The sequence below is a fragment of the Brienomyrus brachyistius genome, chromosome 11, assembly GCF_023856365.1.
Source record: "Brienomyrus brachyistius isolate T26 chromosome 11, BBRACH_0.4, whole genome shotgun sequence".
NCBI lineage: Eukaryota > Metazoa > Chordata > Actinopteri > Osteoglossiformes > Mormyridae > Brienomyrus > Brienomyrus brachyistius.
Window position 1 is genome coordinate 13,006,831 of NC_064543.1, and position 17,931 is coordinate 13,024,761.

At 44.1% G+C, this 17,931-nt stretch overlaps 1 protein-coding gene across 1 annotated transcript in view; it reads left to right on the forward strand.

Moving 5' to 3' along the window:
• Window positions 1-406: 406 nt before the first annotated feature.
• Window positions 407-17,931, forward strand: part of pepd (peptidase D) — a 42,301-nt gene continuing 24,776 nt past the window's right edge. Inside the window, exons 1-7 of the mRNA XM_049031025.1 lie at window positions 407-563; window positions 2,606-2,789; window positions 3,123-3,250; window positions 5,051-5,114; window positions 12,524-12,571; window positions 14,229-14,290; window positions 15,383-15,427. Coding sequence (XP_048886982.1) covers window positions 547-563; window positions 2,606-2,789; window positions 3,123-3,250; window positions 5,051-5,114; window positions 12,524-12,571; window positions 14,229-14,290; window positions 15,383-15,427 — 548 coding nt within the window. The 5' untranslated portion in view covers window positions 407-546. The remainder of the gene's footprint in view (window positions 564-2,605; window positions 2,790-3,122; window positions 3,251-5,050; window positions 5,115-12,523; window positions 12,572-14,228; window positions 14,291-15,382; window positions 15,428-17,931) is intronic.

Here is a 17,931-nt window from a genome sequence, read left to right on the forward strand (position 1 = left end):
AATAGAGAAACTCGGGACCCAGAGGGACTCGAACCAGGGTCCCAGAGGTGTGAAGCGACAGTGCTAATCACTGCACCACCATGCCGCCCCGCTACTATGACTAGTACGACAAGATGGCCAATGATTTTCAATTGGTTGCTAACAACAACAATAATATCTGGTAGGATATCCATATTTTGGTTTTCAAAAACGCGAATACGGGGCTGAGCGTAAAGAGGGGAATCAAAGAATCGTAAATATGCACGTACAGAGAACTAAATGTCGGCATGAAACAAAGCGAAATGTCGGACATTTCAGACAATCTTTAGCTCCCAAAACATTTCTGTCTAGTGAAAACGTTCGTCAGGTAACGAAATTAGTTTAAATTAGAATAACTTATTTTTTAAACAGACAAGCAGATAACGTAAAGGTTAATCCGCGAGCGAATGGTAGCGCGCGTCCCTATTGGCTGTTGCAGTATTTCGCCCCGGAAGTCAGGAAAAGCTTTAAAAATCAGCTGACCAAGCAACCTCGGGTCACGTGATCCAAGAGTATCTCGTGAGCAGCATGTCTACACGCCCGGAGTAAGTTTTAACTTGTCTTTTCCTTTAATATTTACGTGTTATGTGTCGCGCATTTTACGGACATTAATGACTTTATGCAAACATTACCGGCCTGTCTTAAATAGATTAAGACACGCAAAATCAATGCTTTTGATGTCATTAACGTAAACAAACGGCATTTTTAAGATTATCATATCGCTTTGCGTTAGATCTAAAGGTCTGGGTTGTTTGAACAACATGTATATCTATTTTCACATCAAAAAATGCAGCGCTACTCCATTTTGTGAATGTTACTGAATGTTAATAAAGATTAGATTTACGTGTTATATGATTTCAGTCACCCAGTGTTCTTTCTGTGCTTCTGCTTTTGTTTATAATTTTTATTAATATTTAAATCAATTTACAATGCAAGTAATAGCACTACATTTAATGGCGATCAAAAGCTAATGAAAGTTCTGACTTGCACAGCGTTCTGGGATAACTTGAGTTTTAAGTTAGTGATGCAAACACTGTAGCAATCTTGTACAGTTAATGACTTTTTTCGTTATTATCCGTCAACTTATGACAACGATACATAATTTTACATTTGTGTGTGTTTTAAACCGCGAGTTACTTTTGGGTATAATTTATAAAGATGTGATCTTTGATCACATAGATGTAGGTGGTTATATGTAACTGTTGATAAAGTGCTTCATAGCCATTATAAATGCAGGTTATCTTTAACAATAAAGCATTTAATGCAGACCTGCAGTTTTTTCCCCACGTGCTAGTTGTATTCCATAACCGTATTACGTGGTCAAACCATAACTGAGATTCTTGTGTAGTTAAATTCAAACTTTGAACTGTCTGGAAGGAAGGGGAAAAAACCATTACAGCGTGTAAGCTGACTTGTTAGTTTTACTTGCACTTTGAAAGAGTTCAGGGAAGAAATATCTTTAAACTTTGGCTTATTACTTATCAGGCAGATATGATGGCTCACTTATAACTTAGTTTTTCAGCTGACATTTTCTATAAACCACTTTTAAAATGAGAAAAGTGGCTTTTTCTGATTTATTGGCTGTTAAAGGTCTTTTTTGACTGGGTGTCATTTCCATTAGCTGCTTTTTTTTCATCAGTTCTAACAGTTACACTAGTCAAGCAAATTGCTACTTTTATCAGACTTTCTGGTAGTTTCTGTAATGCTAAATATTCAAAGTAATTCAGCAGTTGCATGTATTATTAACTTTGCATGTAATAACTTTTTTAAAAATAAAAAAATCTACAATGTGTCGTACGCTCCAAGTTAAGAAGAAAACCACAAATGAGAGGGTTGTTGATGGGGGTCCATTATCTAAAGAGGAATATTAAAACAAACACGGCTGGACAGTATGGCCCAAAAATCATATTCCTGTATTTTTCTGCAGAATAGCAATATGTGTGAAATGTCACAAACACCTTTATTAAAATGGTGAAAATGAAATGCAGCTGCAGGGTTTCCTCCCCTGTTTGCAAATATACAGCTGCAACTATTCAGTATTGAAATGTTTATTTTTATTTTAAACAGAACTCTTTAAATAAAGACACGAATAATACTTATACTAGCGTTGCATGGGTCAAAGAGCACAGCTACATCATAAGGGTGTTTCACTCCAGTATGAGACTCAGCAGTTTATGACGCTACTCTCAGAATAAAAGGGGAATCATTAGGAATGAAAAAAATGTACATTTTAAACAGGTAAAAGGCTCTCAAAATATTTTTAAATATTTGCTCATACTGTTTGCTTATACTCATTTGGGTATCATGTGTTAACGCAATTAGTGAATCAGTAATGCATCATAACATGTTGCTATTGATTTTAATATAACGCAAAAATACATATACTATCTCATTTGAAAAGATACTGATGTACTACTCAGCCCTAAATATGTGGGAGGACGAATCATATGATATAACATTTGAGACATGTGACCAGTGTTGTTTTGAGGTGACTGCGCCCCCCAGGTCTGGTTGCCCCTCATATGGTTTGCTCGTATTCACAGCTGGCATCACCATGGTCAGACGGCTGTCCTCCCTCTCTCTGCAGACCCGTCTTCTGGCTGGGGAAGAAGACGCTGAGAGTGTCGGCGGCCCTGTTCGCCGAGAACCGGCGCCGTCTCTGCCAGGGCCTGAAAGCCAAGGAGGGCCTGCTCCCCAAGTCCGTGGTGGTCCTGCAGGGGGGCGAGCAGACCCAGAGGTACTGCACTGATTCGGACATCCTCTTCAGACAGGTACCGTACTCTAGTCACTTATTTCCACCTTTAATCCGTCTCTCAGTGTCATACTCTGCTATTAATAGATATTCTGACTGGCTTTTTTGGGGCGTCCGGTAAGAAATGTAAAAAATAATGCTGCAGATTCCAATTCCAATGACCTTGATCCTGGGACTCAACATAACGTCCTTCAGGTAGCACCCAGCTGTATAAATAAGCACCTGCTCCCTTTACTGGTTAACACTTCCTTCAGCTTTGCTGTCCAGTAGGATGCAGTCTTTGGTTTTCAATAATTAGCTCTGCAGTTCTGTATTTGCCGTTACTGTACGTATGTTTTGCATGTGACTCCAGGAGTCCTTCTTCCATTGGGCTTTTGGAGTGACTGAAGCTGACTGCTATGGAGCCATTGATGTCGACACAGGGAGGTCCATCCTCTTTGTCCCTAAGCTGCCTGAGAGCTATGCCACCTGGATGGGAAAGTATGTCCCTTTTAACACTTCCATGTAGTGACATGACTTGCCTGGTTTTTTGACTCCTGTCCCATAATTTTGAATATGAGGAAATGTATCTTGTATGCTTCCTGAAGGGTGGCACTTTCTAATGCGTCGTTGGTCTCCATTCAGGCTTAGCCATGGACAGCACTGCATATTTCAGCAATATTTGCTGATTTCAGGATGTAATTCCAGCTTCAGTCCCCGAGTGATGGTTTGGCCTGAGTATTTGACAGGATCTGAATTTGATTTTGTAAATCAATGTGCTAAATTATAGCTGGTGATAGGGTTTTTTAGTTAACCTCCTCGCATATTTGACATCTTTTGTCTGAATTTTTATAAATAGGCTAGTCATAAGTCGAAGGTCTTAATCTTTCAAATATTTTAATCACGAAGGCTCTTGTGCCTCGTACACAATAATTAATTTTTTTACATTGGCTGTGTAAAATTAAAATACCTATAAATACACACTCATGTGACAGTGCTCAAGAAGCACCTCTATCTCCACATGAGCGCGCACACATACACGCGCGCGCACGCACAGATGCACGCGCGCACTCGCACACACATGCACACATGCACAGATGCACGCATGCACTCACGCATACACGCACTCACACACGCACACACAGGTGCACACGCACGCACGCACACACGCACGCACAGATGCACACGCACGCACAGATGCACACGCACGCACAGATGCACACGCACGCACAGATGCACGCACTCACACACACATGCGCACACACACACACGCACAGATGCACGCACACACTCACACACATGCACAGATGCACGCACGCACTCACACACACATGCACACACACGCATGCACAGATGCACGCACGCACACACACGCATGCACAGATGCACGCACGCACACACACGCATGCACAGATGCACGCACGCACTCGCACACACACGCACGCACGCACACAGATGCACGCACGCACGCACGCACGCACGCACGCACGCACACACACACACGCACGCACAGATGCACGCACGCACTCACACACGTGGAGCCATCAGCGTCTGGGCCGGGCTGAACTCGGAGCCCTGCTGGCAAAGGGTCTAGCCCAGGAGTGTCAAAGTACCGGCCCGCAGCTTGTATTTTTATTATCATTTGCCCATCGATCGATCATCTTCAAGAAAATCTTAAAAATGACATCAACCGTGAGTTTTGTTTACCATTTACACCCCTGGTACAGCGTGTGTGGCTTGGGGAATAAATAATGTAAAGTGAAACAACAGTTTATCACTGTGGTTTTTTTTAATGTAATTTTATTTTTAATCAATATTTTTACTTGTTACTTTTTAAATGAACAAATGATCTTCACTGGTTGTCATGGGCTTTCCTCTGGGGTGTCCGGTTTCCCCCCACAGTCCCAAAAAAGTGCTATGGTGAATTGGAGTTGCCAGACTGTCTGTAGGTGTGAAAGGTGCTTGTGCCCTGCGATGGGTGGGCGCCACATCCTGGGTTATTCCCTGCCTTGTGCCAATAGCTTCTGGAATAGGCTCCGGAACCCCTGTGACCCTGAATAGGAGAAGCGGTTATGGAAAATGGAGGAGTACAAAAATACCAAGATTGTATCTATGACCATTCAAAAGGAATCGATGTGAATGTATTCTCTGTCCCATTTCTGCATGAGGAGTGACCTTTATATCTGGGTTTTAAATCCAGGCAAGCTGCATTCAGGCTGCCAGCCTTTTCAGACCTAGGACTGATTAACGTGACTGACCTTAAGGAAGTGCTGAAGAGCCTTTTGTCTGTGTTGTTGACAGGATCCATCCTCCAGAGCACTTCAAGCAGAAGTATGGGGTGGATGAAGTGCAATACACCACCGACGTAAGTGTGTGTTTGCTTTGTCGCCCAGATGATGATTGCTCTCTAACAAAATTGAGTTGAATGTCAGCTGTTGCCTGGGTAAATTCACTGAGCAGTTTAGGCCTCATCTCTCTCAGTTCTCTATTTCTGCACAACAGAAAATGAAGATGAAACGCAAATTGTGTGCAACGCTTTGCCTACATTAATGTGACCTAGCTGAAGCTAGGCTTACTTTAGCCAAGAAGCATTTTTGTCTTACAATTGATAATGCTAATTCTGGAAATGTACAAGGCTATATAGACTGTGTGAACATGAAGTATGTCATTTTACATTGTCTACTCTAGGTATCGCTGGGCAAATATCTACAGTGTAAAGCTATTAGCTTTCCCTACTTAAATTTTAACTTAAATTCTCTGCTTGGAAGATGGAAAAATTATACATACTGTGCAAAATTTTCCTATGTAAAGCTTTCGTTTGCTCGGTTATGGCATAACTGACTTGATGGTGGATGGTGAGACGTGAGCCACCCTCTGACGCTGATTTCTGACGGCTCCCGCTCTGGAGCAGAGCCAAAGCCTCATGGCTCGTCATGTGAGAGAGCATTAGGGAGAACGCTCCCTCATGGGGGAAAAACCAGTTGTTCAGTCCTTCTGTTTGCGGCAGTAACTTCTGCATTATTACTTGGCTTACTTGCATTTGCGTTGGATAAAATCCTGGCAGTCGTTGTGGAATTTTTAGGTATTTTAACACGTTTTTTTGTTTTAATATCATCTCCCTCGGGCTTTATGGCAGCCCTCTGTTATCTGCTTCACGCCCACCCCCCCCCCCCCCCCCGCCCCCCCAATAATGCAGTGTATGGATGGATAGGTTTTATAGCAGACTTTTCTGTATTGTGAACCCCTGAGGAGTTCCGCAGGTGCCAAAGGGGGAGGGGCTTTTACTGTCACCAGCCCCCTGCAAGAACCCTCTAATTAATGCAGTTCAATTGGGATAACAAGCCCAGACTGGTTAACGGAAACTCCAGCTGCCGTCATGAAGAGTTCTGGGAGTCTTGGGAAGGTGTCCAGTCCTCAAGGTAGATGACTAGGGAAGGGAGTCCCAAGTCTTGCTTCTATACAGTTGTTTTGGTTCGTATGTGATTTTGTGTAGCATCAGGCTTAACTGCAGTAAGTACATTTAAGGTTTCTTACTGTTTTGGTAGGTCTGCAATTTTGTTGTGTTTTAAAGGGCCACAACCTTTCTGTTTTACTTCTGCTTTTATTTATAAATGGCTCTGTTCAACCCATTCTTGTTCTGTCGCTTCTGCCTTGGGTTTATGGAGACCTCTCCCCACAAGCCTGAAATGTGTCACGGCAGAAAGTCCATTGCGTGGCGTTCGAGTTCAGTAAAGCTCCTGTTCGCTGTGGCTCTCGGGGGCGTTGGGCACTCTCCCGAAGAGCATGTGGCACCCGCTCCGAAAGGCAAAGCACACACAGGCAGGATAAGCTGAGGATCTTCATCTCTTTGCTCATAACTCGTAAAGCTGTTTATTTTAGAAAAATCAATCACAGCCAAGGGGGGAATTCATGAAGTGAATTGATGGACAAAACCGTTTCTTGATAAAGGGAATATTTGGCACCATCTGAAATATTATGGTGATGGAAGAAACGGTGTTGCCAGTCTGCTCATGGTCCTGTTTTTTTTTTAATTATTATTATTAAATGGCTTGGTCTTTTAGAACACTTAAGACCTAAGATCAACATTCCTTTTGTAAAAAAAAATGTGAAAAAGCTTTTATTCAGCAGTGTCAGAACCTACTCCTGTGTTGTTCTTCACAAGGATCATCAAATTCAGCTCAACAAAACTGATGCACAGGTAGCTGTTTAACTGGTGGTGAGAGATTATGAATGTGTAACTGACACAGCCTCTAATCTGTGACTATGATGATACCAATACGCACAGTTCTGCTTCCTGGTGGGTGGCAAAGTTACTTAATCCAGAGTGACCCACGTGAAATATATGGCTGCAATCATGGGTAGCAGTGAAGATTGTATTATTAAATAGATAAGCAACCCCAATAAGAAGGTAATGCTGGGTGTGGGCAAGGAGAAAAGCTGTGAGCTGATGTGTAGTGACGTATGCAGTATTGGAAAATGATACAGTTGCTTTAGACAGCACAGCTGTTCGAATGGAGCTGCAGTGGAGGAGAGTGATGTGGAGGATTGATGCAGGATGCAGCTTAAGTCTCCGACACTCAACCTTTTGCTTGGCCGCTGCTCTTAGTTATAACGGCTACGTTAAAGCGTCATTGCACCCCTGTGGGCTTGGCATTGCTCAAACTCTCTGGCACAATACAGCACTGAAGAAGGTTCCCCCCCCCCCCCTCCTCTTACTATGGTAACGGCCAATGTCCAGGCAGACCTGTGGAGGATGTACGGCTGAGCTGAAATCTGTCGTGCAGACCTCCCTTGCTTTTACGACTCAGACATACCTGTTTGATAACGCTACTTTTGGGAATCCTCTTATTGGTCCCAGTTAAGCTGGGGTCAGGGTGCCCACTTTGATCTGACAAAAAGTTTAATGTTTATGTTCTTGTGGTAGTAATGTATTGCTGTAAATTTTATTAATAAAGTACTAATTAAGTTGTGGTAGTTTTATTACTGTGTACTGTTGAGAACTGCAATATATTAAAAGCAGGTAGATGTAGGTTTATTTCATTTTGAGCTGACCCCCATTGCTTAACCCCCCCAGTGTGTGTGCTTGAATCCCGCCCTACCCATTGTGCATTTTCAAGATGTATTGTGTGGATTTTTTCAGGTTTCCTCCAGTGGTCCAAGGAAATGCAATTAGGGCAGTTTTTACAAACTTCTGTTCTCAGTGCCACAAGTTTAAAAGTACTAAATGCCCAACAGGGGTCCCTGTGAAGCTACCATCGAAAGTCTGGACCGGAGACAATGAGCTACAGTATGGTCAGCCCAAGTACTCACCAGTGTGGCTGAAGTACCCAAACTCAAGTCCTAGATCAGTATTTTGGGAAAAAATGTTTGTCTAAATCCCAAAAACAGCAAAGAAATCTCAAAATACACAAAAAATGCTCAGCCAAGATAACAATAAAAATAGTCCAGGCAGCCCCCTAGCAACACCTTGACTAATATGCCTCACAATGGCCAGCAAGGGAAACCAGTGCCCCCTAGTGGATGCAGTGTTTTTTTATTATTATTATTTTGCTGTCCGTGCTGCAGTGAACCTATCAATTCTACCCTCTAGTGCAGTGGTTCTTAACCTTTTCCATGGACCCCTTTTTGAATCTGGTGAAAGCTATGGACTCCCTGCTGAATTTATTTACACACAAACTCAATTTTGCATACAATGAATATACCATATTGAGCCACTCCTGCGCTCCTACAGTGCATGACATGCACAAAGCATGAATAAATAAACTTGTTTCTCACTCTTTTTTTTTTCTTGCGAAATTAATGGCCAATCCGTGCAAAAATTCAATGCAATTTAAACTAAATGCAAATTTTACTCAAGCTTCTCACTGAAATGAACATTTGTTGTTGTTTGGCTTCAATAAGAAAATGAAATTGTGGAGTTGTCTTTGACAAGCTAACATGCATGTCAATGTCATATTTTGTATCCAGTCAAGCAAGCTTATATAGAATACAGTGAGGATAATTGTTCATTTTTAATCTGACCATCATGGACCCCCAAGACCCAGTGATGGACCCCTTGGGAGATCCATGAACCCCAGGGTAAGAACCCCTGTTCTAGGGCTGGCATCTGATCTGGAGTGGTTCCCTGTGTTATGGCCATTGCTGTCTGAGACAGGCTTGCAAACCCCCTGAGGTCTATGGGAGTTTCCTTTTTTTGACGTAGTAGTCATTGGTGAAATACCTGCCCTCCTGGGCTGGTGATCTCGGGGTCGCTGGCCTGCAGGTGATGGGAAAAGATGAGCTCACGCCTTGATGGTATGAGATGCTGTGTCACATAATCGCAGCAATCCCCTGCAAATGGGAGGGTCGACTCTCCTGTACCGCTGATGAGGGTCTTAAAACGGAGCTGCCGCTGAGAAGTGTCTGGCTATATAATTTAATGAAGTGGATAATGGTTAAGTGCTGGATGCAGGTTTCTTTGGCAGGATTGTGTGCTGTCATTGTAGAACTGGTGCCTGGTGCTGAAACAGCGGTAATAGTAAGTAACAGAGTAGAAACTGTGTCAAAACAACCTTTCTTTATACTTTTCGCCATGAAATCATCGCTTCATATTTAAACATTTTTTTTCGCCAGCTTTTTCTCAGCGACCTGAGAAGTATTTTTATTTATTTTTTTTTACCTTTTGAATATCAAAAAAATGCTAAGTTTTAAAGTGCGCTGCACTTGGGGTTGTCAAGATTTTTTTCCTTGAGGACAAAATGTATTTAAGGACGCGGCTGTTTACCCATGAGGCTGCTGTCTGTGCTGACGTGTGAATCATTGTTGCGCATTTTCTCAAACCCCAGGCTGCATATTTCTAAGCCTCGGGTCATAATGCATTGAGTCGGATATAATAATATTTCCAAGGTGTTAACATCATGACGGCATACGGCTGTTTGTCTTCTTAGAGTCTTGGCAGTGGCAGAGGAATCTGTTTAACTTTCCTGACGATATTCATAGTGATGCGAAGGTGACACGGATTCGGAGGACGTGTATTCGTTTCCGATTACGGCTCCCGATTCGGCTCTCTCCATAAGGGGGGTGCGAAGCTGCATTCTTCGTACGGGGAAGAGTGTCGTACTCCCACGGGGAAATTCCAGCACTGCTAATGACTTGTCTTTCTGGAGTTGACATTCATGCCATATCGATCTCCCATCCCTCCCCAAACACGTTTTTATAAGTCTGTAAAGGAAAGTCGTTGTGTTGCACACATGATCTACGGGTTTCTGCAGAGTTCCTAAGTTGTAATTGTAGGAAAACAAAATCTTTTATTTTTGACGCTTATTTTTTGTACCTTTTAGGGTGGGGCTCACATTTTCTTTTCCCCCCTCTTTCCTTTCCCTTGCATGCTCAGGTGTTACGAGTCGTATGTCATATGCAGATGAGGAGGCGAGCTGGTCTGTGAGCTCACCGGGTGTCAGGCTCCTCTTTGTGATGAGAATGTCATTAAAAAATGATCAATGTGTGTTTGTTGCATGGCTGTTTTGGTGTTAATCTTTTATAGGTCCTGATCACTGACTGCTCCCCTCCACCCCCTCCCCCCACTCAGCATTTATTATGTGTTTCTGTTCTGTTTGTTTGCGGTTAAGTGGCTTATTTATATGGCAGATAGGTCGGACATCTCAAACGGAAACTCTTCAGGTTGAGAGTAAAAGTAAGAACTCTACTCATTACCTTGACATTTTATATACATATACTGTACTAAACGGTTTAATTAAAAAGAAAGATTCTTCTGTGCATCTCTGTGAAATCTGTAATAAGCTACTAGCTTTACTAGTACGGCTGAGATATCAGTAGCAGATAAAGACTAGATAATTCCTGATCCTGCAGCTGATCTCTCGATGGCTTTATCTCAGTCCTGCCTCTCGTTAATCCTGCTTAATTGACAGGGAGCTGGGGAACATGCTCTGTCTTTAATTTGACTGATCCGTTAGGATGATGCAGACTGCTGTCTCTGGGAGTGCGGGGGGGGGGGGGGGCGGCGGCCTACACCCCTCAGCCTGGCTTCACTGGTTTCAGAAGTTGAGCTTTTAGCTATAGCAAAGCAGTGTAGTTAGTTATGTGAAAGTTAGTTATCTGAATGTCCTCACCAGAAATAGCAATTGTGTTTTTTTTGGATATATTTATAGTGCACCTTCCTGATGCACCTCCCTGAAATTGGGTATCACCTGCTTGCTTCCTGGGCTACCTGACCTGCTGCAGAACGTTTAGCACAGACGCAGTAAGGATTCCCTGTATAGCCGCTTGGTGCTTGAAGCCTCCCTCCATAACCGCTTAGCAGAAAAACCGCTACCTGAAAAGAGAGGAGGTCCACCAGGCTTTTAAGTGGGAGACCTGAGATGGTTCTTACAAACTGCAGGGTTCGTGAATTTGTGCCACATTTAAAAAATTTTTTTGGAATGAGCTGTCGGGAAAAGAAATGTAAATAGTGCAGATGGTGCTTTAATTAGTTAGCTACATAAATTAGAAATGGCTCATTTTTGCAGTAGCGCATGAGGAGAGCTACAACAGTATCCTCTGTGGTGGATTGAAGAAACAGCTTCTCAGACACAGAGGAACCTTAACAATCAGGTAACAGTGGTTTATTTGTTCTGTATGAGACAGGGAAGGGCAAACAGTGCGATACTAGCTCAATCTTTCTGTCTTAAATATGCTAGAGGAAGTTTGGGTATTAGGTGTGTTCTACAGCTGGTATCTAATTGGATCATTTGTCTGTACCCAACTGTGTTCAAGATGTCCAACCGCATTTCGCAAGAAAGATGGGAGAGTTCCTTAAAAAAATGGACCGACCAGAACATTCGATATCTGTCTGGCACCTTCACAGGTTCAAAGAATGCTGCCGTTTTGCCTCTTCTTCATTTGCTTTTCAGCGGTTGTCAGTAGTTGGAGTCATTCTATCTGTGAGGTTTGTATTACCCAAATGGGCTCACATGTTTAAGCGTGTCTTGAATGTAGCTATGGCCAGTCAAGTCCTGTTTCACACTCGGCAACGTCTGTTTTCATATCGATGATGTTCACTGCCCCCCCCCCCCCCCCATTTTTCAAGTAAATTTTTTAGTTGGTGTGGGATGCATGGGTGGTTCCAAGGTCTCCTACCATGGTCCAAAGGTGTCTTTTAGGTTAACAGTTTTCCTTAATATGTACTTGTGAGCGTGTCTGCCTTCTGATGGACTGGCATCCTGACCTGCTTTGCTCTCTGTGTCCTGAGCCATTGGTGAGCACTTATGGGGGATTCGGAATGAGGTGCTGAGACCGGGAGCCTCGTCCCTAAGCCTAAGCCGCAATGGTTATGCTGCGTACACTGGCGCTGGTACGACATCTGGGGCGCGCCGCGGTAATGACGCCCGGCCCCCGATGGCTATGTGGGGTGCACCGCTGCTGGTCCGACATCTGGGGCGCACCGCGGTAATAACCCCGGGCCCCCGATGGCTACGTGGGGTGCACCGGCGCTGGTACGACATCTGGGGCGCGCCGCGGTAATGACGCCCGGCCCCCGATGGCTACGTGGGGTGCACCGGCGCTGGTACGACATCTGGGGCGCACCGCGGTAATGACGCCCGGCCCCCGATGGCTACGTGGGGTGCACCGGTGCTAGTACGACATCTGGGGCGTGCCGCGGTAATAACGCCCGGCCCTGTGATGCTCTGTGCCCGCAGGGAGGGGGCGCTATCACACTGCCGGCCCATGTGAGCCACTCACTTACATCGCTGCGAGTGTCTGAACTGATACATCCCTCCCCCTCCTTTGTTTCCACAGATTGCTGCCTTTCTGTCTGGCATGACGCCAGCAGTGCTTCTGACACTGGTACGTATCCCGCCTGTCACACTGGTATACACCCCCACCCCCACCCTCACCCTCACCCCAAGCTTGTTTTCAGTATCTCCCGGCTTTTCAAATCAACCGTGTAGGAATACATAAGCTGGGATGCACGGCGTATAAAACGATACACATGGCAGTTACTTGTCATAGCAGCACAAATATGTATTTTCTATGCATTTGTGCTGTTATGACAAGAAATCACTGTGCAATTTAAGCTTTCTACCGCGAAAGAAACGCGAATTAGCCGCATAAAGGTTTAAATGCACGGTAAATTCTTGTCTCATAAACATGAATGCACATAAAATAAATACGCATTTGCGCTGCTATGACAAGAAATTGCCGCACGTATAGCTTTATGCCGCGTATGTGTAGTTGTGTACCAGTTATGTGCATCTCGGTACATGTGAGTGTCTGTGTGTATATACACACATAACCAGGTGGTGGACACCATATTGTAATAGTGCCATTTGAAGTAACAAAATAACAATTAAAATTGAGTGCCTATTAGCACCTAATTGTAGAAGAATCACAGAATCTGCAGAATTGTTTGATGTGTCCAGGGGAAGAATCTCAAGAAATCAGGCCAAAATGCCAAAGACGAGTGTCGTGTGCTGGTAAAGCAGAGCAGCGGAAGCTCGTGGGCGGGGAGAGGCAGCCACTTAGCGGGATTTAAGCTAAACACAGCAAAGTGTGACCCTGAAAACGACCCCAGGACTGATCCGGCAGCCCCATGGCCCAGTCTCAGTAATGGCTGTTCTGAGCGTCCAAAGGCTGGAACGTAGGCAGGGCTGTCATTTACAAACTGCTGGAGCCCAAAGCCAATGCAGGACACACAGGCGAGTGTAAGCAGCACTAACCCTGGGCCCCGGAGCTCTGGGCGGTGGCAGTATAATGTGACTCATCTTTCACCCTTTTTCCTTCATCTGGAGGGGTTTACGTTTAGAGCCGCAGAATCCTTTCAAACCGCAGTGTCTGTTGGCAGCCGGTGAACATGGCGGGGAATCTGTTACGGTGTGGCAGCCGTCTCGTGGTGGGAAAACGGCCAAAACGCGGACCGCGTTCCCTTGTGATGTTCCCGTGTTCCAAAATGCCCCCAAGCAGACTGCTAAACGAAATCGAGTGGCTTCATGAACACCAGGATTAAGGAAACGGCCTCCGTGACCCTCCCCAGTCACTAGATGTGAATGACACTCAACCTCAGCGGGAAATTTGTAGGCAATAGATTTCCATTTTCATCTCTCAAAGCACTTCTCTTTTTGAAGAATAGTACTGTGTGAGTACAGACTGTGTAGGACTTTGGCAAACTTTCAAGAAGAATGCTCTGAAGGTGAAATTTATTAGGCCATTGACATAAAAATACAAAAGCAGAACAGTATATTTTTGTCCACTACCTACCATGTGTGTGTGTGTGTGTGTGAGAAAAAAATTATACAAGTGTAATACATACATACACACACTGAAGAGCCAAAATACTCTGACCTCTCTGTTACAGGCAAGTGAATAACCCCAACGACTGTCTCAAATGACAAATATCAAAGTCTGGTTTACTCGTGTATATGTGTCCATGAGTGAAATGTCGTTATTTGTTTCCAGAAGGTGTGGTATATGGTATGTTAAGCCGGCTGCTATGTTTCCCCTCTAGCGCGGGCAGAATTCTGATAGCGGGAGTATCTGCCGCGAGGCCTCCTTTGACGGAATCAGCCAGTAAGTTTATCTGGGATCCACTGTTTATCGCTGTAACTGCATGTGCTTCCCACGGAATTTTAATTACAGCAAAGGTTCACGCATGCTGATTAATTTTATCTGTTGTAAGAATTAATTTATTTGAAATTATTACATACTGAATCCCAGCCTGATAGTTTTCTTTCTGCAACTTTTTGGATTCTCCTTTTGTCTTTTTAGAAATATTTGAAAAGTAATTTATTGATTGCACCAGAGTTATTCCTTGTACTCGGTGTCCCTTAATAGCCTTTGTGATAAACATTAATCAACTAGCCATGAATATATAAGCAGAACAACAAGACTATCATCATAAGCAGGATATTGTTTATCATCATTTGTATTAATGGTGTCTGAAATTCCTGGAACATTCCGGCAACATGGATAAGACTTTGATGGACGCCCCTGCAAAAAGTTTGGTTTCTGCTAAATTCAGCAAGACTAGACCTTGACCTACCTTATTATGAAAGAGAAAAGTTACATGGTTCAGAACAAACTGTGGTCTGAAATGTAAATACAGCGGAAATAATGATTCTCTGGTTTAATCAAAGGCTGCTGTCCACTCTGGAGGCTCGGAGACAGAGATGAATAGGTCAACCCGAAGCTGGGGTTCAGTTATTAATCTTTCTATCGCTCCCTGCGTGGACCTGAGCGCCGAGACGGCGTAACAAATGTACAGGCATTAGGCGCTATTTAAAACTTAATGAATGTTTGCAAAAAATACTTGGGGATTTAACGTGCAGTGCACTGGATGTAGTGATCTACAGCCACTTTGGATTTTTTGTGAGTAGCTACACGTGAAATTCACTTTGAAACGAGTCAGTTATTCTGTCATTTTTGGGCCAGAATCTGAAATGCAGTTCTTCAATTTCCAAGCCTACATGGGTATATACTAAATATAATCAGTTTGATTTCCAAGTGTCTTAAGCACATTTAATTTAACTGAATGACCAGCTTCACATGATTTCTTCTGTAGGGACATTAGTTCCTGTTTGTTAAATCCCTTTATGGAGCCACTTTCCACTAAGCCAGTGTTTTGTGTTGTGATGGTATGTGTTCTGCTCTGTATCCTTTCAGATTCCAGGTGAATAACACTCTGCTGCACCCTGTCATAGTGGAATGGTGAGTAGTGTGTTTCGTAAATGTGACTGAGCCCCCAGTGAGTGAAGATGAGGCATGAATGTCCCTGCAGATATGAGCATACAGGTTCCTGAACGGTCCACCGTAGCTGCAGTGGGTATGGGGCCTGCAGTGGGTATGGGGCCTGCAGTGGGTATGGGGCCTGCAGTGGGTATGGGGCCTGCAGTGGGTAAGGGGCCTGCAGTGGGTAAGGGGCCTGCAGTGGGTAAGGGGCCTGCAGTGGGTAAGCTCTGTCTGCAAAATGCGTATCAAAGTGAGAATCCAGTTGAGCCCCCATCTCATTTCCCAGACCCATGTGGTCACACTTGCCTGCTCCTTTGGCCTTTACCAGGGGTGACCTGCCACACCAGCAATACTAGGGTTGCTTCACCAGAGGGTGGGGGGAGCAGGGTGAGATTGACTTGTTAAGGTAATAACCAAGTCTGGCAGCGGTAGGTAAAGCTCGTAATGGAAAACCAGGGAAGCACAAAAAAGAATCATTTTCATCTCCACTCTTTGAAAAGATGTCAGTACCCACTCAATGAAAACACATCAAAATGTTCCTTCCATTACTGGGAAACTTCCACTTTCATTGTAGAAGAAAGCGAGAACCATTCGCCCTCATAATAGAGATGTAAAGATGTAGAGATCACTTTGAATTCCTCGTGTTCTTTGTGCTGCCGAGTGAAGCAGTTTGTTCCTTATCAGCGTTGTGATCTTCGTTATGTGGGGATCCCAGGTCAAACTCGGAATCCAGCGGCGTTGATAGCTGGTTCTGTGTATGTCAGGTGGCTTTGACGCCGAACATTAGAACATCTACAGAGATCAGGCGTCAAAGCTGCTAAAACGATGGTTTTATTTTGCAGTCCTCCAGATATTTGTTGACTTTTGATGTCAAAAATGATCTCCAGGGGAACTTTGGAACGTTTTTCTGTGGTATCAAGGGCTAATTTGAGAGGGAGCTCTTTGTACATTTATATGCAAATGCATTTAGCTCTTTGAGATTACACCCCCGTGACTCTGAAAAGGATATGCAGTTTTAGACGCTGGATGGATGGATTGAGATTACAGTGGGAGTATATTTGCCTTTCATGTTGAAGGATACTCCATGAAAAATGACAGCATAAGACTCAAAAGCTTTTAAACTCTGAAATGTCAATTTAATTTATGAGCAAACATAAGCAATATGAAATAATAATTTTAATAATATTATTTGTATTAATTAAGCCTCAGGTTTAAGGCAATGTATATGTATATAGTATACATGTATATAGTAAGACTGAATATGATATGGAGTTTGGGTCTTTTTCCACTTATTTCAAGTCTGAAAAGTCCAAAGTGTGTCACTGATCTGCTCCAATGGCACAGGAATTTCTCAAGAATTCTCGCTCATTCTTCATGGATCATGTGACCTGGGCTGCCCTGGTGGATTGGCATGAAACACCCTTCACTTACCGGGCACCCTGTGCCCGTTCACCCCTGTGCTCCATGGGCATATTTACACTCCGGATTGGCCCGAAATTTCTTTTGTCTCAGGATATAAAAAAAAAAAATCAAATGTCCTTATTGATACACGGTAAACCATAATAACTGACCAAATTACAATTTGCTAATTTAGTCCTAAAGCCTCTTCAGATGTTTTCGTTCTGCTGTGACCACCGGCTGCCTCCGCTTTCCCCTGCAGTGGGGGAGGGTCGGTGTTACTGTTTGGCGGCGTGACGCCTTGGGATCCAGTAGGAGTGATGGCAGTTAATGGGTCCAGTGGGATCCATCACCTAACTGCTCACGGTTTATTGAATTTGTGTGAAGTATGCAGCAGGACCAGCTCACTGCTTCACAAATGCAGCCAACGCTGCTGGATGCTAAGTATCAGTGCCCCCAGTAAAATACACTGAGACCTGCCCACACTGCACACGGCGAATGCAGCTCCCCTGCAGATTTCCGCTTTGTCCGCAAACTTCCGATTCCTCGGAAGGTATGAGTACCCCCCCCCCCCTTTCCTGGATGTAAGCTGTGCAGGACCAAAACATGATCATTTTATTGCATGAAACCACTCGCATTGTTGCCCAACATATATTTTCCACACAGTTCGTTGCATTTTTGTTAAACTGCTGAGCTCTGTCTGTCAAACCTGCATTTTGAGGTTGGGGGCCATAAGTTCACCTCAAATGGTAGTTTGGTTCTTCTGTTTAACTACAGTCGAACACCACAGGTTTGGCAACCAGAACCGGCCAGGACCTCCCCTGCTGATCTTTCCTCATAAGCAGCAGACTCTCAGGCTTGTCCCTTGGCTGCTGCAACCCCAGTGCATTCTGGGACGTTTTATTACGCACACTTCACATTGGGCTGCTGCAACCCCAGTGCATTCTGGGACTTTTTATTACGCACACTTCACATTGGGCTGCTGCAACCCCAGTGCATTCTGGGACGTTTTATTACGCACACTTCACATTGGGCTGCTGCAGCACCAGTTCTTTGTGGGGCTGTTTATTAAGGACACTTCACAT